This window comes from Saimiri boliviensis, chromosome 2 (assembly GCF_048565385.1).
Source record: "Saimiri boliviensis isolate mSaiBol1 chromosome 2, mSaiBol1.pri, whole genome shotgun sequence".
Lineage (NCBI taxonomy): Eukaryota > Metazoa > Chordata > Mammalia > Primates > Cebidae > Saimiri > Saimiri boliviensis.
This window is the reverse complement of record NC_133450.1, coordinates 33,655,008-33,680,171: the sequence shown is the minus strand read 5'-3', so window position 1 is coordinate 33,680,171 and position 25,164 is coordinate 33,655,008. Positions and strand designations below refer to the sequence as shown.

The 25,164-nt window shown below is 45.3% G+C and overlaps 1 protein-coding gene across 12 annotated transcripts in view; it reads right to left on the bottom strand.

Moving 5' to 3' along the window:
- Positions 1–25,164, bottom strand: part of SLC8A3 (solute carrier family 8 member A3) — a 146,632-nt gene that overhangs the window by 11,711 nt on the left and 109,757 nt on the right. For 7 of the 12 annotated variants that reach the window (XM_074393062.1, XM_074393065.1, XM_074393067.1 and 4 more), the window contains one exon: positions 7,848–7,954. The exons of 2 other annotated variants lie outside the window; for them this stretch is intronic. In XM_074393062.1, the coding sequence (XP_074249163.1) occupies positions 7,848–7,954 (107 nt within the window). Of the gene's footprint in view, positions 1–4,835; positions 4,940–7,847; positions 7,955–25,164 lie in introns of all 12 variants that reach the window. 3 more of the 12 variants (XM_074393063.1, XM_039469413.2, XM_039469414.2) reach the window with 1 other exon arrangement.

Here is a 25,164-nt window from a genome sequence, read left to right as displayed (position 1 = left end):
GTGAGCAGCCGGAGAGGCTGCTGAGCACCAAGGCCCTGTGAGGGCATTTGCTCCCATGCCTTCCCGGCAACCCAAAGGGCTAGGAATGGAGGAATGAGAATGGGGAACCAAGACGGTGTGTTGGTCACTCATGATCATGGAGGATATCAGGTTATCACATCCATTCTGTAAAAAAAGGAGTGAGAATCCGGTTATCATGAAAACTGTGTTAAGTTGCAACCCTGCCAGAGTAGCTAACTTATCAGCGGCAGAGATAACATGGGGCTTGAATGGGAGCTCAAGGAACTGGGTAGCATTGTGCAAGAGTGGAACAGTGCCCAGGTCCACATCCTTCATCCCTAATGACTTAGCTGAGCTCAGGCTCAGCTTCTCGGTGCCCAGGTTTCCATGACTACAAATGGCTTCCTAGCTACCATGTGGACTAGAACTTTGATTTCCCCTAAAAGAATGGCTTAGTGAAAAGGTAAGTCCTGCAGAATGTTTTTCTTGAATGGTTTCTCTTTACCATAGACATATCCTGGAGGTTAGGACTATGGGCTCCTACCATTTTGTATCACCTCTGCTTAGCAAAGTCCCTGCATAAGGTAGTGTTTAATTAAGTTTGGCTATTTGCTCTTTCGGCAACTGTCTTTTCTATAGGTCTCATGGTGCTGCATCTCTCCGGTTGGGTGATCTTTTTGTGTCAGAAAGGACAGGCTAAATCAGAGTCCAGATATTCTGGAACAGAGAGACTGTCATGCCAACAGCTATACGTAGATGGGAAATGACAATTTTAAGGTCTCTATGTGGACTGGGAAACTGAGTTAAAGACATACCCAATACAGTTTGTCTCTAGCCCTTGCATTTGTACTTATGCTAAAATCTCCCAGACTTTAAGGTCTTAGAATTAAAGACACGCTTGTTTCTTTAACTATCCTGTCTATGGTATCTTAGTATAACTCCTCACTTCTTGGCTCTCAGATAAAGGTCTGGGAAGAGCTTGCCACATATTGCTGGTGTAGTGGTAACTGATAGAGATTGCTGAGGAAGAAGTGTGTGTTGGGAGAGAACCAGAGGGGACATATCTATGAATTGCTTTTTCTAAGAATCTGTAGGAATGCAACTCAAGCCTGTGATCAATCATCCTATATGCACAGCAACTGAGACATATGTGAATCCAGAGTCTACATGATACATAAACAAGGCAGTTCACTTTTTTAGGTATCTCCCGTCTAGAATTCCAAAGGTTAATGGATCAATGGCTTTCCTCACTATATTGAGATAGAGATAGATGACAAAGAGACAGATTGATCGATCGATCAATAGAGATAGATAGATAGATAGATATACAAATAGATAGGCAAGAGCTTTTTTATTCTGCTCCTTCCAGAGGTTTGCATGGAGGAGCTCTTCCTGGCCTCCACGTTCCAGCAGGGGAGATCAGAGATCCCAGCACATCAATGAACACAGGTGGGCCAGATAAAGGCAGCTCTTCCAGAAAGGTTCCTGCTGCCCTGGTTTTCACTCACACATGTCCCCCAACAACTGGCCCATCCTTAGCACAGTGAGAAGGCCTGCAGTCAGCTGGATTGCATCATTTTCTGGTCATTGTCTCCATGAATCCAAGACTTTCTGCTTGGCAGTTACAGATGGGTCAGTGAGATCTGGGTAGGCCAGCTTTAACTGACATAATACCTCGAGGGTGTTTTTCCTGCTGCTGCTCATGAGAGAAGCTGGAGCTGAACTTTCCCCTGTATTGATCCCCTGGGTCAGGTGAGAGTCATTTATTCCTGCTCAGACACTCCAGGGACAAGCTGGAAAGAGCATAGCTCTGTGAGTAATTAGGAGGCATCTGGGCAGCTTGTCAAATGAGCCCATGGATATGGAAAAAGGAGGAACAAACAGGCCCCATTCTCAAGAGAGAAAGAGCTTTCCTTTCCACCCCAAGGTTTCCAATGTCCAGGGCCAGGCCCAACAGCCTTGATGATGTTGCTCAGTGTTGCTCTCAGAAGCCCACTTCTAGATTCCAGGGCAACTGTTTCCTATTCAGTCTCCCCTCTTTCCTTCCCTTTTCTTCATTCCCCAGCTCATCCAGAGCTTTTAATCTCAATTCTGAAGTCTGTTTTGTTTGCCAAAAATAGAGTCTCCAGTTTAAAATCCAGTCTTTTTTTAAAAATGCAATTGTCATTTTGGCCATGCAGAGACTATGCCATTGTGAATGTCTAAGACTTTCCCATGCGATAGTGATAATGAAAAGCAATTTCCACTGTTCTGTCTCTCACTATGAGAACGGCAGGGAATTCTGGAAATCTGGATCCTTTTCCATTTGCTTCTGATTCTAGAGAATCAGGTTTTACGACCTTTCACCTTATGGTCTAATGTCAAAATATGGGAAGGACTGAAGAAACTGGAAATTAACCCTTTAGCAAACCTAGACAGTAAAAGAGGTGGGTGGGAAATGGACAACACATTTCTTATTGCCACTGTTCATCTTGGCATCCTGGTCACTGGGGAGATCTGGGGGCACATCACACAGATAACTTGCTGAAATCCTTGTCTTCTTACCTACTTCCTCTACCATGGAGTTGCTGACATTTCCTTGGACAAAGAATCCAGGGCAAAGCAGGAAGGTGTCCTCAAATGGGGATTAGCCATAGATGTTTGCATTTGGATTGGTCTCTTGAAGAACACAAGGCTTATCTTGGGTCACTCTCTATTCTACTGTTGGTAGAGGTTTTTAAGGGAGGCATGAAAGAAGAGCCTCTTTACTGGAGGAATAAAGGCATATCTGGACTTACAATCTCTTCCTCTTGTCTGAAGCCACTGCCTGCCTTCCTGTACACTGTACAATCCTTCGTGCTGCTTTCATTTGCATCTAAGTAGCTTGGACTGTGGAAACTGATGAAGGCGACTTATAATTGGCCTTGGGTATCTGCTGCTTCCAACCAATTATACATATGTGGAATAAATGCTCAGGGGAGGTGGGAATGAGGAAGGGCAGGTGCTGAGGCAACTTCTGAGAATATTCTTGCTGGCAGAAACTGGAAGTTGGGCAGGAATACAATGTAGGAAGCAATGGAATCAGAGATATTTTCTTTCTTCCAGAACTCTTTGGCAGTCAGGCTGATGGCAACATTTTATTGAGTGGCCAGGAAGAGAACCAGCAATGGAAGATGGAGAGAGGTGCTGCCCCTTGTGCATCAGGTGGGTCCAAACCAGTGCAGGCATAGAAGTGGTCAGCTCTGCAGGAGAGTCCCCAGCAGACAATGAAAACCGACCAATCACTCTGAGAAGGCCTGTAGAGGATCCTTTGGGAATGTTGTCGATTCTCTTAGATCTGTCCTCGTGTGGAAAGTTTTATGCTGCTCTTCATCACATGAATATGAAATAGTTGCAGAATGATCACCCCTTTTTGACAAACAGGTGGATTTCACTGCTCCATTTGCTAGGAGGCCCCCAGGACCTTATCTCTCCTGAATTGGAGTGTGAATGTCTTCTTGCTATTTCCCAAGAGCACCGTAATGCATTCCCACATCAGGGCCTCCAACACATTCAAAGTACTGGCTTCTAATAATTTTCTTCAAGGGAAGAAATCCTTCCTTACATCTATCCTGGCTGCAACATAATCGGCCCCTGAGGGATGAGCCCCTGGCAGATATTCTCAGAGGCATGTCCTGAGGAAAGCAGATGAGGCCACTTCTCTAGCGTGGGATGAGGGTTATGTTGGGATCTGGGTCATATGTTCACTTGCAGATGCCAAGCAGAGGCACACATCTGTGAACCTTCCAACACCTGTCCCTCAGGGATCAGCACCAACTGCATCATTTAGAGTCTCTTCTGTTTGAAAATCCACAAGTCAGTACTCCAGGCCTGCCCAATGTCAGTCCTTTTCTGGGGCCCACTGGCTAGGGGAATTTTCATACCTGGAACCACTCCCTTCCCTTTGTGAACTCTCAATTTTCTGCTTTAGGGTTTGCATTGTCCCAAAGTAGCCTGAAGAAGGTACCCAACCTTGGGCTAGGAACAAAAGTAGAATGGGATGGGGTGGGATGCCCAGAGGAGGAAGAATAGCTCAGGATTCTAGATTGCGTGATTACCGCAGAAGTCAACTCTCTTTTCCGAGAGCTCTCAGAAGCCGTGGCCTCTAACAATTGGTAAACTTACCCATGCCACGGTCTGCCCAACTGTGAAATAGGTGGATAATACACTTACCTCTTCGAAGGGCAGAGGAGCCTATGGGCCACTCTGCAAGTGAATAACCTGCCAAGCATTCAAAGGAAGTTGAGGAGTGCAGCAGAAAACCGTCAAATCATCATTGCAACCCAGGCCCTAACCCCCATCCCAGACCCTCCCACATTCAATCCAGGCTAAAGAGTGAGGGGTGGCTGGGGAGGAAGGCAGGGAGGGGCACAGGCATGCATCGCATCACATTCCTTTCTTTTTCTTCTCCTCCCCACCCACCAAGGAATTTTCACTTTTACAGGTTACAGTTGGGGTGGTGGGGAAGAGCGCAGGGGCCCGTGGCAATCGAATAATTGTAAAATTGTAGCAAAACAGGGACATAACTCATGAGGGTAATGAGGAGTTGAGGCTGCAGTGCTGCCCAGAGGGCGGAAAGGAGGAATTTGGAATAAGCTAAGGCTAAGAAGGCAGAGATGATACCGAAACAGGGTGAGAGCGAGAATACAGGACGGAAAAGAATAAAAAAATCCGTTGGTCAAAAAGAGAAAGGAGGAGAAGGGAAGAAAAGGAGGGAGACAAAAATGTGGTTGCTTTTTCTTTTTCGTTGTTGTTTTTCAGTTTGTTTTAATTTCTTTTCTTTCTTTTTGTTGTTTTGTTTTTAAAGAATCTCACACCTGATATTCCACGTTCCATCCATTTCGGTTCACCAAGGACAATGAAGAAATTCTCTTGCCTTTCGTATTCCTCCTCATCTACTATTTTAACCCTTATGGTTTTCCTGTAGGGACAACAAGAGAGAGAGTGTGTCGACTGGGTCGGTAGATTGGTTGGTCACCTGGAGCACAGCCTTTAAAAATCATTCCCCATCACTCCTGGCACATGCAGCCCAGTCCCGCCATGGTGGCTTTCGACAGGACCATGGTGGATTGTGTTGTTCTCACGTAATGAATGGTCTTAGCGTTTCTTGTCTTCTCGGTCATAGTTGTTCTCATGGGTGAGTGGGGCAGGGAGCCAGGAGGCAAGGAAAGGTGGGCAAAGGAAGGAAGCCAGAAGGACAGGGGGGACGGGAAGGCAGAAGGCAGGTGACGGTGGGGAGGAGTCATTTTAGACCTTGCCAACAGTTGTTAGTAGGAAGTGAGTCTGGCAGCACATTCCACAGGGTGTCACATGGTAACAGCGGCATTTCTCTGGGCAACAGGTAAACTACTGACCCACTGGGAATGACTCAGGGTCTTCCCACAACAGGAAATATGTCAACAGAACCCAGGGCTTGTGTCCCTTCTTTGTGTCTATACTCACTTCCATTGTGAGTTTCAGAGAGAAAATTTTTAAAAGGAAAGTATTTATGAGGAAGGGAAACCAGAGAGAGGAAGAGAGAAGCGAGAGAGAAAGAGAGAGAGAGAGAGAGAGAGAGAGAGAGAGAGAGAGAGAGAGAAGGAAAAGAAATGGAGGTAGAATTGTATGATCTTTCACATTCTTTATCTCATAGGAGGCTTCCATGGTGGGAACTAAAATAAATATGTATTAACCACAATGTGATATAGGAATCCTTTACAGTTCACAGCTGATGCATTTCTGGGAAAATGTGAAGAAAAAGATGTAAATCATCAAATTTGAAATCACCTTTGGGCTTCTATCATTTTCAGGGTGATGTGTCCCCAAACTGGCTTTCTCAATGTGAATAATCATGGGTCTGGGGCACGAGGTGATGGAGGTTTCTGTTCATCTCTAGGTGTCTTAACAAAACATAGCATCTTTTAAGAACAAATCACCCAGGGATCAAAGGTTCCCTGAAATTCACTCCCCTCCAAAGACTGGCTCCTTGTCATGTGGAGATGTTGACACGTGGATCTTGCTCTTCCTATGTGGTTTCTTCTGGTCTGTCACGGAATCACAGTGGTGGTCAGCAGGTCCTACTAGTGAGCCAGAATTGTTATTTTCTGCTTTGTTTTCCTTTTTGTTTTTTGGCGGGGGGTGGGGTGGGGGCGGGGTCGATGTTATTGAGAGAAAGGCCTAGGAACTAAATGCTCTGAAGGGTAAAGAGCATTGACCTCAATGTCTCTTCCGATCCTCTGATGTTCCTTTGACATTCTGTGGATGTGCTCAGCTTTGCCATTTACCGTGTAGTAGACTGACCTGAAGGGGTCTGTAGGGCACAGAACTTGCTGTGCATTTGTGGTGTGTGTACTTTACAAGTACAGTGACACGCCACATAAAAACGTTTCGCTCAGCAACAGACCACATGTATAATCATGGCTCCATAGGGCTACATTCCACCATGTGTTTGCTGCACCTTTTCTATGTCTAGATATGTTTAGATACACAAATGCCACCGTGCTGCAGTTGCTTACGGTATTCAGTACAGTCACATGCTGTGCAGGTGTGTGACATTGCTCCTGTTGCCTAGGAGCAATAGGCCCACGTAGTCTAGGTGTGTCGTAGACTATACCATCTAGGTTTGTGAAAGTGAACTCTCGTGATCCCACAATGACACAATTGCTTAAGGACACATGTCTCAGAATGCATCTTTATTGCTAAGTGATGCATGACTGTATGTTTTCCTTACCTTATTGGGTCCTTCTTTTGACATCTTTTTATACCTTTATGCTCGGTGGACAAAAGACAAAGTTCATTGATTGTCAAGAGGCATTTTTTTGGGAATATTTCTGCTGGCCCTAGATATGGGATTCCAGGGCTGTCTACAAGGCATGAGCCTGTTTTTCTGCTGCAGGAACTCTGCTGTGGGATGGGACTGGGGTGCTCTGTGACCACAGGCATGGCCTTGAGGGCATGAGGGATGGGTTGGCAGGAGAAGGAACAGCTCCCTCCTCCACAGTACGGTCTATTCAGAACATAGATCACACTATGATCTATCTTCCTGACTTGCCTGTTGGTGGCCATGGGATGTATGGGGTCACTGAAGTTGAAGGCAAAGGCTCCATCCATTGTGAGAAGCCCCATAGACTTCTTGGGGAAGCTTCCATTCAGGTCACAATGATCTCCACCACTATTCTAACTCTCTGCCTCCACACCTGGGTGTTTTTAACAGGAAAAACAGAGGGAGACAAATGGGTACTTGATCTAACTCACACCTGTACTTTCAGCTTCCTCAAGGTCAGGAGGAGAAACAAGCCTTGATAGTAGCAACATGGCAGTTAAGATGGCTCCTAAAGCCTGCTTTTGGAGGGGAGTGAACTATAATCCAAATACATTGATTCTCCACTTCCTGGGATTCTAAGTTTAGCCCTGAGAATAACAGCTCCACGGAATCTGTGCTGAGAGCCTGTTCCTCAGTGTTGTTTTCTGCCTGGTGCTGGGCTATCTGGTCCCTTTTTTCCCCTTCAGGAAAAGCCAAGAGCCTCACATGATACTCCCAGCTTTCTGGCCCTTTCTTTCCCCATACTCATTTTCTCATCCCGGAAGAATTATCACTGGTCTCAAGCATCCCTCGTATGGATGCCATGTGTCAGGCTGGCCGGTGTTAGGACAGAGCTGGGGACAGAGAGAGGACAGAGGAGAGGGAGGAGTGAAAAGAGAGCAGAAGAGACAGCAAGAGAGGAGACAAGGGAAAGGGAACCAGAGAGGTGGAAGACAAGAGGAGGAGAAGGAGACAAACGGGTTGGAGAGGAAGAAACAGAAGAGGAGAGAAGAACGTTAGTGTTAGTGTGGAGGACAGGGTACTACACCTTTCTGAAAACTCATATCCACCATGCGGGGCCCCATCATCTCAATGAAGTAATTCTTGTTTTTCTCATACGCCTCATCATCAATTACCTTGATGTGAATTGTTTTGCTGTGGATGGAAAAATAAGTATCATAAGCAAGGAGTAGAGTGTGGGGCAAGTCAGCCAGGAGACAAAAACAGAAAGAGAAGGAAACAGTTAAAAGATTCAGAAAGATCCAAGTTTGCCCCAACACCACAGGGATACGGAAGAGAGGGGCTGCCTGGGGCCTCCCTCCAGCCTCACCGGGCTCCTCCTGGGCTTTGCGCAGCTTCATGGCATAATCAAATTTGAAGACTGAAAAGAAAGAGCTCAAGCTTAACTGCCGAGGGCTCTGAGTTCTAATCCTGAAGATGCTGTGTCATCTCGGACAAATAATTTAACCGATAAACAAACAGGATGAATCATGCTTACAGCATCCCAGGGCAGTGGTGAGAGCAATGAAATAACATATACATAAAGGTGTGAGCATTAAGGTCCTCCCATGCTTGCTTCCTTATCCCTCTTGCTTTTGGGACATGGGAGAATTTTTTTTTGACTTTTGAAATCAGATGATGTTGATTCAAATGGTTTATTTTATAAGAAGAGCAGAAAGGGACAAACTGGTTTGTGGAAATCTTGCCCAGAAATAGCAGAACTTCTTTTTCTGTATGGCAGTGACTACCCCAGGGGAGCCGGCGGCAGGGAAGGGGGTGGTATTTGGCTCATGTCACACATTCTGGCAATTCACAGCAGGCCTCAAAAGCTACTGACACTAACTCCAAACAGACTTCTGCAGTCACAGGGATGCACCCGCTGGATCACATTAATTCTAGGTCTCTCAGAATTAGGGTTTCTTTCTCAGTCCTACGATGATCTTGTGGCTACACAATTATATTGCTTTACATGTTAAAAGGTGTTATTTTTTTAATATAAACATTAAAAAATATATGGGAATTCTAGTCACCCTGTTCTGCATTTCTTCTTCTTTCTTTCTTCCCTTGTTTATTTATTACTGGACCTTTAAAAACAGATGTAGACCTGGGCCTCCCCAAGAGGCTGCTTACTAAGGGGACATTTCGGGACCAGTTCCCAGGGAAGATGAGGAAGATGTATTGGCCTCTCCTGGTGGGTGTGCGACATTGCTAGGTGGGTGGGTGTGGAGCTGGGTCTTCCTGCAGTTGTGGGAGTGAGGAGGCCTGAGCAGGAGCCCTGGGCAGTGGCCATGGGCCTGTACCCTTTCAGACTCCGCTACCCTGAGGCCTTCAGCACCTCCTTTTATTCTTTTTTATAAAATAGGAATCGTCACATTCTAATCTGGGACAACCTCCCTGCCCTCGTGAACTTCCCCAAGTCACCATTAGAGCTTTGGATGTCTAGAGAGTCTCTGGTGTCCATACTGTTGAGCCTGCAGAATCAGATCCGGTCCATTCCTCCTGAAGTGAATGCAACAGCAGTTACCAAGACACCCTGGTCCCTGCTGCCCCACCACAGGACTCCAGACCCTCTTGACTTGCCACACCCACCCCAGTCACCTGGCTCACCACTGTAGAAAGCGTGGCTCTTCAACTTGTGAAAGGCCATGATGCTTTGGCCTTCCTTCTTCCAGGCAATGGAGACAGATAACAGCGATTCAAATCTCACCTCCACCCCTCACCAGCTGGGTGACCCTGGGTGATGCTGTAAAGTTCTTCAAGTCTCATGTGTAAGGTGGAATAATAGCACCTACTTGGTAGTGTTCTTAAATGAAATCATTTTATGAAGTCCTTGGCAGGGTGTGTGTTCTCTATTAAAAGTTTCATAAATAGCAACCATTACCACTAAGAGTAACAACTATCCTAGTTTGGTGGTTTGAGAGTAATATGTAAGGGAAACTTATCATCTTCAGCCATTAAGTCAGAAAACTAGGGGAACTCAATAAGTACAGTTGGTGACCCAAGAGATGGTTCAAGCTTGAAATAGAAGTCAGGTCAAGAGAGGTTTGGATAAAACAGTAAGATAAATCCTAAATGGGCTATTAAAATGGGTTGGAATGTTAAGGGTGGTAATAGAGAGCAACCCCCATATTCTCTTAAAATCTAGTCTGTGCCCCTATCAGCAACAAGCACTGGGCTGGACAGAAAACATGTCACGCTACATAGCGTGGCTTGCGCTGATTTGATTGACATCTTAAGTGAGGACAAGATATGCCATTGACATCTTTTTTTTTTTCTTTTCTCTTTTTTGAGATGGAGTCTTGCTCTGTTGCCCAGGCGGGAGGGCAATGGTGCGATCTGGGCTCACTGCAACTTCCACCTCCTGGGTTCAAGTGAGTCTCCTGTCTCAGCCTCCTCAGTAGCTGATTACAGGCACCTGCCACCATGCCCAGCTAATTTTTGTATTTTTAGTAAAGTCATAGTTTCATCAAGTTGGCCAGGCTGGTCTCGAACTCCTGACTTCAAGTGATCCACCAGTCTCGGCCTCCCAAAGTGCTGAGATGAGAGACATGAGACACTGCGCCCAGCCCGCCATTGGCATCTTAGGTGAGGAACAAGAGAAATGAGGACAGGCGTTAACTAGTGGCAAAAGGGACTTAGATTAGCCAGCGGGAACCACCGGTGGAGCACGAAATGAATGGAGGAGGCAGGGTATAGTGTTCCCCCATTGAGATCATTCCCAGGGAAGGTGTCACTGTCGGGACTTATGGTGTTACCTTGCCTGGAGGCTAGAAAAATCCCTTCCAGTTCTCGAACAGTGGAGAAAGTTCTCACTTCTGCTCAAGTCACACATGAGACTTTAAGGGTAATACGAGTTACCAGTCAGATCTCAAGTTCTCTTTCCGAACTTGTTCTTTTCCGTTTCCGTCGATGGCACCATCATCTAACAAATTGCCCAGTCCCCAAACCTGGAATCACCCCTCATTATTTCCTTGCCCTCAGGCCTCTCTCTCTTCCCCAGGAGAGTTCATTTACTACTACCCTTTCCTCTGCCTTTAAGACCTACATGAAAACACCAACACTTGGCCGGGCCTGGTGGTTGACGCCTGTAATCCCAGCACTTTGGGTGGCTGAGGTGGGTGGATTGTTTGAGGTCAGCAGTTCAAGACCAGCCTGACCAACATGGTGAAACCTTGTCTCTACTAAGAATACAAAAATTAGCTAGGCGTGATGGTGTGTGCCTATAATCCTAGCTACTTCGGAGGCTGAGGCGGGAGAATTGCTTGAATCTGGGAGGCAGAGGTTGAAGTGAGCAGAGACTACACTGTTGCACTCTAGCCTGGACGACAGAGCGAGACTCCGTCTCAAAAAACAAAACAAAACAAAACCACCATCACCTCTCCCTTGGACTTTGCAGTAGCCTCCTAAGAGGTTCTCCTGTTCCTGCCTTTGCCCTCTTTCTTCAATCCCTTCCCCATGTTACAGCCAGGGCTAGCTATTAAAAATGCAACCCGGGTCCTCTTATTCATCCTGTAATTGTAATACATACAGAGCCCTTACCATGACCTATGGGAGCTTGCATAATCCAGTCGCTGCCGACCTCTCAGACCTTGTTCATAAGGTCTCCTCTTCTCACTTATGTGTCTCAGACACAGTGGTCTTCCCAGTCCTCAAATCAAGCCTTTTCCCACCTAGGGCAATCCCCTTGCTATTCCCTCTGCCTGGGACGTTCTTCACCAGGGTCCGTGCTTATCCTCATCCTTTGGGTATCTGAATAAACCTCACCTCTTCAGAGAGGTCTTCCATGGCTACCTTATCTAGAGGACTCCCTGCTCCACCACCTGCGGGCACTTAACACAGCCCAAAGTTAGTTGGTTAGTTACTAATTCTGGATGTAAACTCTGCAAGTACAGAGAACTTATCTTTTTTTTTAAAAAAGCCTGCAGCATCCAGTAACCCCAGGTAGTCTCCAGTTCAAGGACTAACCAGACCCCACCCTACTTACTTCCAAGATCAAGCGAGATCTTGTCTATCTGACTTGCTATGGTAGTCTCAATGCCCAGCACAGTGCCCGGCATACAGAACGCCCTCAATCATGACTTGCTGAGTGACTAATGGTGATTTTTCTAACACACCTGAAGCTTCATAAAATGAATTCACTCTGTCTTTTTGCAGTAAGAATATGTCATTAGAGACAAAAAAATATTTTGAAGGCAACTTTCATGGATTGCCTGAGGATTCTCAGTGGGACAGAGAAGCTGCAGGCCCAGTATCATCAAACCTAGACCCCAGCTTACTTAACATACCACATTCATCTACTCCAAGGGAGATCTCTCTATCAGCAATCCAGGATATAACTTGTTGGTTCAAGTGAGGGTTTTAAAGATCTTTTTGGGTCCCCCATACCCAGTTCTTCTTCCAGCACAGTGGCAGTTAGTTAATGATCACGGGGGCAGATTATACCTTGCAGCTACTCCTAGAGTCAGTAATGCTCAGAGACTCTAGGACCTGCACCTGTCTGTCCTCCAGGCTTTCTGCCTAAAGCACACAGCATTCCTGGAGAAGACCTGGCTGAGCTGCTGGGGAAAGCTTTTCCCGGGAGACTTCCCACCAAACAACCTGGAGGCGATTAGGGAATACATTTCTGCGCTGCCTGGTTGGCCTTTTGAAACAGCCCCTTGCATTGAGGACATTCAAATCGGGCCCCTGATCCTCAGGGCACTGCAACAGGAAGGGCTCTCTTTAGCCATTGAGTTCCTTTAGAGTGAAAGTGGGAGTAAGCAGCATTTATTAGTTGAATGGATGATTAACACATTGGAGGAGGCCTTCTTTATACAGGATGGAAGAATTCTAAGATAAGACATATGCTTACATTGTGTTTACCACCATGAGAACCCTAAGAAGAACATTCCTATTTCATTTTTCCTATTTATTCATTTATTTATGTTTTTATTGAGTCAGGATCTCACTCTCACCTAGGCTAGAGTGCAGTGGTAGGATCATGACTCACTGCAGCCTCAACTTCCTGTGCTCAGACCATCCTCCTGCCTCAGCCTTTTGAGTAGCTGGGGCCACAGGTGCATGCCACCATGCCCGGCTAAGTTTTAAAGAAAATATTCTTGGTAGAGACGGGATCTCACTAAGTTGCCCAGGCTGGTCTTGAACTCCTGGGCTCAAGTGATCTCGCCTTGACCTCCCAAAGTGCTGGGATTACAGGCTTGAGTCACCATGCCCAGCCTCTTATATCATGCTTACTTCTACTGTATTAACATAGATATTATTATTACCTACATTTAATTTAATTTTTTTTTTTTTTTTTGAGATGTGGTCTCACTCCATCTCCCAGTCTGGAGTGCAGTGGCATAACCTGGCTCACCACAGCCTCAACCTTCTGGGCTCAGATGATCCTTGCACTCAGCCTCCTGAGTAGCTGGGACTACAGGCAGCTGCCACCATGCCTGGCTAATTTTTGTATTTTTTGTAGAGATGGAGTGTCGCCATGTTTCCCAGGCTGGTCTCGAACTCCTGGGTTCAAGCAATCCCTTGGCCTGGGCCTCCCAAAGTGCTAAGATTACAGATATGAGCCACTGGGCTTGGCCAACTATTATTACTTCCATTTTGAAGATGAGAAAACAGTTGCTCAGGGAGGTTAAGTAACTTGCTCAGTTGCACAGCTGTTAAGTAGCTGAGCTGGGATTTTAGCCTATGTTCCCCTATTACTCTTATAGCTTATTTCTTATGCAAGTGGGTAAGTTCTGGATGCCATTCCCAAGCTGCAGCCACAGTGAGGTGGCACAGAATTTATACACTTACATCCCAGCAGCACAGGAAGGTAATAAGTGGATCTGCCTCTGCATTGTATGGTGAGTAGGTGGCCTCCTAACCCTTTGGCCCTCCCGTGCCAGAAATAATATCTGAGTACAGGCTGGGCTTCTGACTCTGTGACCTCTTCCCTCCTGATTCCTGCTGAATGACTCTTTACCCTGTCCAGAGGGTTCCCTTTCATCACTTCTGAATGTATCCTTGCTGCTCCGGGCCAGCTAACACTCACAGAGCTGCTTTGACCTGGGGCAGCCGGACTGACCAGACAGAGGAGCTGCAAGCCTTTTCCTGGGAGCTTTCAGAAGCCTCACATCTCTGTGCTGGTTCTTCTTGTAATAATTTCCTTCATCTTCCCGGTTGGGTGTTGCTGCCCCATCTTCACCTGCCAGGTTGCTGATTCTTTGAACATGGACTGAACGCCACATCACCACCGGCCACCAACAACCCAACACTATTTACCTGACCCCCTCCCAAGGTCTGAGGGGAAGGCCCCTGTTCCATAAGGCTTAGGGTCTCTAATTGGTTTTCTCTTGAAAATAAGTGTGTCATCTGGTCCCTGAAAGCTGTGCTTCTCAAACTTTAATGTGCACGTGAATCACCCGGACATCTTGCTGATGGGCAGATTCTGATTCAGTAGATCTGGGGTAGGGCCTGAGAGTCTGCCTTTCTAACAAGGCCCCAGCGTGTGCTGATGCTGCTGGCCCAGGGCCAAAAGATCCCTTGGAGAATCCTCTCTGACTCTATTAAAGACCCAGGAAAGAGGAGCAGCAGCTTGAACGCTAGTGCCAGTCAAGGATGGGGGGCTGGAGTCAAAGTCTAGCATTTCAGCCAAATGCTGGACTAATTAGGTCAATTCTGACACTATATGTTGAGAGGGATGTTGGAGTAGGTCCAGAGCAGGGTTGACTAGGGTGATGAGGGATCTAGAAACCACATTTCAAATTAAGTTATTAATATTTATATAGTGCTTATTTTGTCCTAGGCAGAGCTCTAAGCATTTGGTTTATATTAAGCCATTTAATCCTCACAACTAACCTGTGAGATAGGTACGGGCGGGGCCAGGTGCTATTTTCTCTGCATATATTATCTCATTTAATATTCATAGTAACCTATGAGGTAGGCATTGTTTTTATCCCCATTCCCACACATGAAAAACCAGAGGACCAGAAAAATTAAGACTTGCCTAAGGTTATAACTAAGAGGCAGACCTGGGATTTGAATTCAGATAGTGTGACTCTGAAGATTTTACGTCTAACTACTGACTTGTGGGTTCAGAGGAGAGACGTCTCCTGAAGGAGATGCTACCTACTCCAAATGGTTCTGAGGCTGTCACAAGTGCTGTTTCCAAAGGAAGTTGGTGGGAAGTTCCAGGGAGGTGGATTTCATCTCTACCACGTACCATTCCATTAGGGAGATGAACTAGCTTATAAGACAGTGATCACCCTGTTCCTGGTATTAAAAAATAAGATGATGTCCATGAATGAAAAAGGCCCTGGAGAGGATTCCTGCATGCTCCAGGATGTCAAGTAATGATCCCTAAAGAGCTACTGCTGGTAAACCAGCTTTCTAAGAATAAAGAGGAACCTTGATTTGGAACGGTTGCTTTCCATGGTGAAAATACTCTCACTATAGTCAATTTCAGGCTACTTATAGTTTAACAACCGACGTGCACAATTACTAAACATTTAGCAGTAAGCTCTTGCGAGCTGGTAAGAGTCTGCTCTGGGACACCACTGGCAGTGTCAGGTTCTCCCAAAGTGTTTGAGAAAGGCTGTGGTGGGAAAGGGTAGTTCTGACGGATTCACAACTTATTTGGCAACATGCTAGTAAGTAATCTAGTGTTTGCTCAAAGTGGGTTAAGTGTCTGATGAAGTAGGGTATAAATGTGCTTATTCAAAAAGCCTTTGAAAAAAAAAAAAGACTTCAAGATTTGACTTTTAAAAGGATTATGGGTGAGTGGGAGGCAGAATTTCTAAAATGTTTCCCAAAAGAGGTTCTGCCCTAATCCCTGGAACCTGTGAATATGCTGAGGTATCAGTCCTGAAGTGTTATATGGTATGGGATGTGACATGGCACAGTTACCTTTAAAATAGGGACATTATCCAGGCGGGCCTGACTGAATCACACAAGCCCTTAAAAGCAAAGAACTTCTTCTGGCTAAAGAAGAAGGGAAAACAAGAAAGATACGAGGCTTTAGAAGGACTCAATATGCTGCTTCGGTTTGAAGACGAAGGGTGTCTTGTGAACAGGAACATAGGCAGCCACTAGGTGCAAAGAGTGGCCCCTAGATGACAGCCAGCAGGGAAACAGCGACCTCCAACCTCAAGACACAAGAGACGGGATTCTGCCAACGGCCTGAATGAGCTTGGAAGCATATACATCCTCAGAGCTTCCAAATAAGATCCCAGCTTGGCCGACACCTTGATTTCAGCCTTGTGAGACCTTGGGCAGAAAACCCAGTCAAGCCTGCCTGGACTTCTGAGGTACAGATCCATGAGATAACAAATGGTTATTGCTTTAAGCCTCTGTGTTTATGGCAATTTGCTACACAGCAACAGGCAACTAATATGGAAGGCTTATTTATTTGACAGAGGCAGGAACCTGAGCTAAATGATCTCTTGGAACTACCCTGCAGCATCTATTGTGTGAATATAAAGAGCGTTTCGGGTGTGTGTGACAGACTCCCCTTTTGCTTTGGTCTCTATTCTGGACTCTCCTATGAGTCCTCTACTGCGTGCAGCTTCTACCTATGAGTAGCTGACCTCATCAGCGATAACCTACTGAGGATGTGGCTTCTCCGAGGCAAAGTGATGAACACTTTGTCTCTACTGACAATAAAGACCTGACTGCTGGATATGTTTTTGGATATAGACCCACATATATGAGGACTTGATGCTCATTCTGTTCATTCATTCTAAAATGTGTGGGCTTATAAGTGGGCATCACAGCCCATGGATGACTCCTCTGCTCTCCTAACTATCCACTTTCTCAGTGCCTGAAGAGCCTGTTACCACTGGCTAGAGGGAAACGGACATCTGAGGTAATGACATGATTATGGACCTAGGATTCAGGATATGATCAGAGGCAAGGCAGTGCCAAAAATCCTCAAAGGGATCACTCACTCTGTTTCCCAAAGGTCAGGGCATAATGAGGGAATTTATAATTTTTTAGTTATTAGTTTTCTAACGTACATGTCCTTTTTTTTGAAGGTTGTCATGTCTCATAGGGTAGCTGTACAGGGTAGAAAAGGTTTAAAATCACAAATTTTCATTCTCCCCTTCCTTTCTTAGAGAATAAAGACTTAATCCTTCATCCTAACAATGGAAAACTCTTTGTAATGTCCATCCTTCCATCCATCCATCCATCTCTGCAACCTGATATTTTCTTTCTTTTCTTTCTTTCTTTTTTTTTTTTTTTGGTGAGAAAAAAAGTTAAAAAAGGAAAGCTCTGTCACCAATGCTGAAGTGCAGTGGTGTGATCTCAGCTCACTGCAACCTCTGCCTTCCAGGCTCAAATGATTACTCCAAATAGTTCTGAGGCTGTCACAAGTGCTGCTTCCAAAGGAAGTTGGTGGGAAGCTCCAGGGAGGTGGATTTCATCTCTACCACATAGCATTCCATCAGGGAGATGGACTAGCTTATAAGAGATTGATCATCCCATTCTTGGTATTAAAAAATAAGATGATGTCCATGCATGAAAGAGGCCATGGAGAAGATTCCTGCATGCTTCAGGAGGTCAAGTAATGACCCCTAAAGAGCTACAGCCAGTAGTAAGCTAGTAAACTGGCTTTCTAGGAATAAAGAGGAGCCTTGATTTGGAATGGTTGCTTTCCATGTGAAAATACTCTCACTATAGTCAATTTCAGGCTACTAATAGTTTAACAACCAATGTGCAAATTACTAAACATGTCTCAGCCTCCCAAGTAGCTGAGATTACAAGTATGTGCCACCACTCCCAGTGAATTTTTGTATTTTCAGTGGAGATGGGATTTCGCCATGGTGGCCCAGCTAGTCTCAAACTCCTGACCTCAGGTGATACCACCCACTTTGGCCTCCCAAAGTGCTGAGATTATAGGTGTGAGCCACCGCGCCTGGACTGCAACTTGATCTTTTCAAAATTTACCACACAAACTCTGCACTTCAATTCTCTTCATTATGCTCCAAATATGTCATTTCTCTTCTCACCCTGAGAATCCTTCCCTCCCTCCCTCCCTCCCTCCCTTCTTTCCTTCCATAACAAAGATTTCCCCCCTTCTTTGCTGCCCTATGGTGTAAAGCGCTTTATATTACTGCTTATGTGTGCATTCATGTGAGGGATGGTATGATGGAGTTGGCTGAGGGTTAGGAACGTTGCACCTTACATAAAAGGGAAGATCTGGCCTTCTTGAAAGTAGCCTCTATATGAGTACTGCCCAATTATTCTCAAAGGAGAATTTAATCTTCAGCTTCCTTATCAGTGGGTCTGTGCAGGCTTCAGCTCTGCATGACTCAGTTACTTCCAGCTCTATTTGGGCCCCAAGTTTGTCCTGACTCACTTCAAGGAGCCAGGGGTAGGGAGAAAGAAATATTCACAACTCCGATTCTTGCTTTTCTCTAAGTCAAGAGAAGTAAATACATATACCAGTGGTCTCTGAATATACGGTTGCTGTGCCCTGAAGTTGGTAAGTCCCTTTCTTGGAAAGGCGGTGAGGATAACCTATAAAATTATTTTATTTAACAGTGTGTCTGTTCCCAGCACTGAAGAGAACAAGTGGCTGGTTATCTGATTCATGGCTTTAGAGATGTTGAGTCTCTCTGTCTTGTCTTCTCTCTTTGCTGGGAATCTCATTTTGAAAGAACAAATTTGATTCAAGCAGAAAAGAGAGAAGTTTGTATTGTATGCACATGAAACATGGGGTCCAAGTACAGTCTTCTAATAATTAGGAAGAGAGGGAGCTGGCTCTTCAGGACTTGAGTCAAATTCAGTCAGGGCACCCTGCTTTCCACCTTAATTCCCTGTCCACTCAAGCTCTGTGAAAGCCCACATTTCTGATGGATAATTTCTAGAGATCCTGGTAAATCGCAAATCCAGGAAAGATTGCTGTCCCTGGGCTGAGCAGGGGAGATATTTCAATTAGAGACTTAACTACATGGGATATTAGCTGATTCTATAGACATTTTCTTGACTATACCAATCAGGGACTACACTAAAGCAGAGCCATAGCATTGCACAACCGCACTGGGCTCCCGGCACACAGAAGCCAGTGAGAATGCTGCCCGCTAGTGTTGTGCAGCACAGTGGCACTGGATGACAGACCAGCGTACAGGTTGCATGTTTCCTACTGTCACCATTTTGGGTGTGTTGAATTGTCGGTCCCAGGTGGGTTGTCAGAAATTTCCACCTGTGAATTTCAGAATTCTAAGTGACCTGTTTTCCAATTCATGGTTCTTCCCTTCTTCTCCCAGTCAAGGAAAAATTCTTGTTTTATCCCACCTAGAGACAACGTGGGGACCAGGCAAGAAGGACTGGAGTTAGCAGACCTAAGTGCTCATCCCAGCTCAGCTGCAGGAGCAGTGGATCCCTCGTGCTAATGTGACAATCTAGCCTGCTGCTAGTTTCACAGAACCTGGTGATCTTGGGAGAAACATAGTAGGCAAACTTCTTGGGAGATACCCTTTAAAAGCAGAAGCTAAGATTTTCACGAAGGTGAGGCAGGGAGACGGAAGTCCTATTTCCTTTATGCTAAAAGGTCTGAAGTTATTCTTATGGTCAAAGCAAGAGGCTGATATAGAACAGACAGTCATAGATCCAGAAGGGGGATCAGGATGAGACTAGAAGGTCAGAGGTGCAAAATTTAAGGCTGCACCTAAAAACTCAGTAATCAAGATTAATAATACTTTAATGCAATGATTTTTAAAAGTTGGAATTAATGCAACAAATCCGTGATAAATAAAATAACAAAATGTTAAATAAAGACAGGTTCCCATCCTCCCCTTGCTGACTCACTTCATTTACCTCACCCTAACCCTAACCCTAACCCTAACCCTAAGGAGGTAACTCTAGTAGTCCTCTGATGCCTTGTGGTGTAATAGAGAGAATTATGCTAGGAAAAGACTGGAGTCTGAGTTCTCCTGCTGCTACTTACTTGCTGCAGGTTCTCCTAAGCCTAAACAAGGAAGACAAGACTGTTTCTCTTTTGAGATTGGTATGGATTATGATATGAACAAATACAACCCTTGTTTTTGGAAACTGCAGGTCTCCTCCAACTCTCTCTCTCTCTCTCTCTCTCTCTCTCTCTCTCTCTCTCTCTCTGTGTGTGTGTGTGTGTGTGTGTGTGTGTATGTGTGTGTGTGTTTAATATAACTAGGCTTTTAGTTCATCCTCCAGAGCTAACCCCTTAAGCCTTTCAGGAAGCCAGACAATGTTTTCAGCCTTTCAGGCTCTCTGTTTGCCTTTTCCTCCACTCTTCACTGTTCTAGTTCTCTTTCTCACCAGGGGAAGTGCCTGCCCTTTGCAAGAGCTCAGCATCCATGTGCCTGCTCAAGATTTGCCATAGGTCACATGTGCACATGTGCTGCTGCTTTTTTTTTTTTTTTTTTTTTTGAGATAGAGTCTCACTCTGTCACCCAGGCTGGAGTGCAGTGGTGTGATCTTGGCTCACTGCAACCTCCGCCTCCCGGGTTCAAGCAATCCTCCTACCTCAGCCTACTGAGTAGTTGGGATTACAGGCGCATGCCACCACGTCCAGCTAGTTTTTGTATTTTTAGTGGAGATGGGATTTCACCATGTTGGTCAGGCTGGTCTCAAACTCCTGACCTTGAGATCTGCCTGCCTTGGCCTCCCAAAGTGCTGGGATTACAGGTGTGAGCCACCGCGCCCGGCCTGTGCTTTTTATTTTCAGACAACAGGGAGGAAATGGGAGGAGGGTGGAGTGTCTTCTTTGAGGACATCGCCTTTGGACTGTGCCCTGGACAGGTGTTTCCCAGTTTTCTGTGGCCCTCACTTCTGCCTTCCGCCTCATCAGGCCTGCCTGAGTGGCGTGTGTTTCATTTGTCCACGTGGTTCCCCTCTGGTCGGAACCCTCTTTGCCACACCACTCTATGCAAACCACTTTCTTTTCTTACCTGGCCTCTTGTAATAACCACCCAATTCATCTTCCTGCTTCCATTTCTCTTAGCCTGTTATGGTCCATTCTCCCCTTAGCCGAAGTGCTTAAAAACATTTTTTTTAATAGAAAATTATGACATGCTGCTCCCCTACATAAACCTTCCAGAGGTTCCCACTGCACTGAAAATTAAAATTGAAACTACATAAACCAACTTAGGAATTCTGAAACTATAGCATACTCAGAATCAGCTGGAGAGCTCAATAAAACACAGTGCAGGGTCCCAACCCAGAGTCTGTGACTCAGCAGGTCTGGGTGGGTCCTGAGAATCTGCATTCCTAAGTTTCCAAGTCACATTGATGCTGCTGGCTCCAGAACCACACTGAGAACTGCTGATCAAGCCTGCAAAGCCTGACCTTGCTGCCCCCACTCCCCGACTCACTTCTACTACTTTTCCACCACCACTTTGCCTGGCCATGCCTGCCTTTGTTCTGTTTTCTCAAATGTCTCGTCCTAATTTCTGCCTCAGGGTCTCTGCGCAACCTGCTTCCTCTGCCTGGAGCTTTCCTTCTCCAGATACTTTCATGACCAGGTTCTTTTTAAATGTCTCAGCTTGCATGCCACCACCTTGTGTACCCAGTCTGATTGACCCTCCAGCTACTCTCCATCAAATCATTCTGTTTCCTTTTATCTTGTTTATTTATTTGTTTATCTGTAAATGGTCTGTTTCTTTTATCAGAATAAAAGCTCCATGAGAGCAGGAACCTTGTCTGTGTTTTTTACTAGCACCCAGCACAGTTTCTGGCACATAGACAATACGCAGCATATATTTGTTGAATGAATGAATGAATGATTAATGAATACCAGTAAGTGGTGGAGCCCAGGCCTTTCTAACTGCAGAGCCAATCTTGACACTTAGTGTGTGATTTGTGCTAGGGATGCTGAGGCACACTCTTGGCTGGTCTCCCTGACTCTGTTCTTGGAGCACTATTATTGGGCTACTCTTAAGAAAAGATCACCTTGATAGCTCCTGTTTCCCTTCCCAAACAAGTCTAACTTCCTTTTCCTAGCCTTCAAAATATGCATGAAAATAGTTACGTTGGCTGGAATCACGACTCTGCTGTCAAGTGCAGTTATGTGGTTATGACTTTGATTAAGCATATTCTCCATTGTTCCCTTCCCATGACAGATGCCATGAAAATCATCATTTCATTTGACCATTTACTGGTTAAGAGCATGGGCCTGAGAATCAGAGATGTCTGAAAGCAGTAATTATGTTTTAGGACTTTTGACAAATTACTGAATCTCTATGAGCCTCAGTTTCCTTAATTTAAGATGAGTGCAATGATAAAACCTACCTCACAGGGTTTTTCAGAGGATTAAATGCGATAATGGAAACAAAACCCCACAGCACAGTAACTGACATAAAATCAGCAGTCATACGTGTCATTAATTTGATGATGATCTGTCTAAGGTATAACTGGAGCAACCAATAAAATGATTTTTTTTTGTTAGTTCCCAGGACAGGATCAGAAGAGGGTGAGAAGTTTGACAGGTGATGGTTTGGGACCATGTAGGGTGTTTTCTGAACTCCATGGTCCGGTCCGAGGAAGAACTGCAGACAAAGGAGTATGGCTTGAGAGTCTTGGGTTTCCTCAACATCTTTCCTTATTTTGTCATCACTGCCTATCTTGTCTTAGGAATTCTATTTGGAAGTGGGGTCATCTTTCCACTGTACCTGCTGCCCCCATGAAGCCGAATACCTTTTCAGGTTAGCATTCCTGTTATCCAACGCTGCTCTTTGGTCTCTCACAGGGTGATTGTGGTCAGTTCGTTTGCATGTTTCAATCCCTCAAGAGTACATACTGATACCAAGACAGCCTTCCAGGATTCTGTTTTATCTCCATGAGGGTATATGTGGGAGAACCCATGGTATCAATATGTACTCTTGAGGGCTCCTCAACCTTTGATAAGGAGAAGTTCTCCATGGACATCCAGTAGGTATAGGTGGCAAATGAATATACTTCCTTCTAGCCCCACCCTGGCTGCTTTTATTGACAGATAAATCCCCCACCCATGCCCATTTCTTTCCCCAGGAATACGAGAATCTGATTTTGGGGTTTTTCTGAAGTTCCTTTTGCACTCTGCCCTCACTTCAGTGAATTCTCCTGAGCTCTGCTCCATTACTCTTTTGCCTGGACAGAGTGCAGTGGCAGAAGAGAGTCTGTTTCCCCTGCAGAAGACGTCTGCCCTTCCTCCGATTTCCACCTTTCACCTCTGTTCAGGGGCAGATGGCTTGCAGCCAATACTTACTTCAGGCAGGACATTTAGGTATTCCAGTCCTATTGAAGGAAATAAAATAAGCCTGGAAAAGCCTAGGCTTATAGAGAAGTGATGACAAGCTGACAGGAGCCAGCCAGGAAAGCCTCCGGATCCCTCAGTTAAAAACGTGTTTGTTTATACCACACATCTCGGGGCTGCTATCTTTCCAATGACATTCAGAGCAGGAAAGAGTCAGGCAGACTCGTTCACCTGAAGCGGTGAAACTCTGGGGTGATAAAGGAAAACATAACAATGGTGACGGTAATCTAATACATTTACAATTCTACATCTGCCTAGCGGGCCTTTAATCAAGGATTTCAAAGCACTTTCCCAGATCTTGCCCATTCATCTTTACCACATCCCTGGGAAATAGCTGGCAGGTAGGTAGCAGAGCACTAAAATTAGGGTACTGTATCATTATCTTTGATACCAGCACTATCGGTTCAGACAGCATTTTCTCTGAAGAACTAAAGAGCTCCGTACACATTATATTATCTAATTCTCACTTATTCATACAGCATCCCCCACATTTACTGCCTTTCAGGTAGTTTGGAAAGCTTTGGATCCACAGAAATTCACAACTTTACCGCCTACTCCCTCCCCTCCCACTCCTGAATAATTCACAGGTACTTCCCAGTGCTGGTTTGGCAGGCCTTAACCCGCCAATACTATGGGCTGGGCTGGACCACCTACCTTGTCTGCCACCATGACACAAGCACCCTCTGCACACACATCAGTTTTATGTCAGTGATACCAAAGGCTGTAGGAAGAACAAGTCACAAATTTCCTTGTCAGATTTCATTTGAGTCTAGTTTGTTGGGTTTTAAAACCTGACTTGTATGGCTATCAGATGGACTTCATGATTATTATGAAGATACAGTATTGGGAATGGATCTTCAGGGTATGCTGATCATATAAGCCCATGGTTGAGGCTAAGCTTCTAGCACAGTCTCTGTCCACCTTGAAAGTGTGTATCACCTTTACAATTGGCACAGTGGATTGCTTTGATTTGTAAGAACTTCTGTATTTCCTTTCCACCGAGGGCATCAGGCAAGGGATCTTATTCTGTCGTGTACTTATAGTACATGTTACAGTTGTAAAGAATCAATCAATTGTGTAATTCTTTTCTTATTTGTCTTCTCCATTATCCCAACAAGCTCTACAAGGGCAGGAGCTGCATTTCTTTTTAGCACCTCTGTATCTCCAGAGTTCAGCACACATCAGATGCTTAATAAAAATACCTGTTGAATGAGGCTGGGTGCAGTGGCTCATGCCTGTAATCCCAGCACTTTGGGAGGCAGAGATGGGTGGATAACTTGAGGTCAGGAGTTCGAGACCAGCCAGGCCAACATGGTGAAACCCTGTCTCTACTAAAAATACAAAGAAGAAAAAAACCAGCCAGGCATGGTGGCGCAGGTCTGTAATCCCAGTTACTCCAGAAGTTGGGGCATTAGAATTGCTTGAATCTGAGAGGCAGAGGTTATAGTGAGCTGAGATGGCGCCACTGTACTCTAGCCTAGGTGACAGAGTGAAACCCTGTCTTAAAAAAATCTTTTGAATGAATAAGGGAATGAATAACGGTGTTATCACATTGAATATTCTCTGGCTTAGGGCTTCTAATCACACCATTTTTGCACTAGTGTAAGTTCCATGTCTGGGCATCATAATGCCCCCCACCCCCATGCCATATCATCACGCGCCTGGGAAATGCAGCCTTGTCAACCCTCCCCCTTCATTTTCCTCAGTCCATGAGAAATGTACAGGAGCCACTTAGATAGAAGCTTTCTATTTGGCCCAGTCTCTTCAAATAATTTAGCTGAGCTCTGGACTCGGGTTCTTTATATGGCCTGCTTAAAAAGCCCAGTGATTCCAGCAAAATCTCTCACTTGAACCTGTCCCTGCAGTATGGGGCAAAAAATGCAAAAGCTCTGGGGTCATAGAAGCTTGAGTTAAAATCCTAGTTCTATTGCTTATAGCTGTGTGACCTTGGCCAAATCTCTTACCTCTTTGAGCTTCTGTTTCTTCAGCAGTTACCTGGAGATGATGACATTCACATTGGGTGGTTGTGCGGGTGGCATGAGAAAGCACAGGCACAGGCTTAGGAAATGACCATTCCCTTTCCTTCCCTTCTTTTCTTGACCCCTACCTTTGAATCATC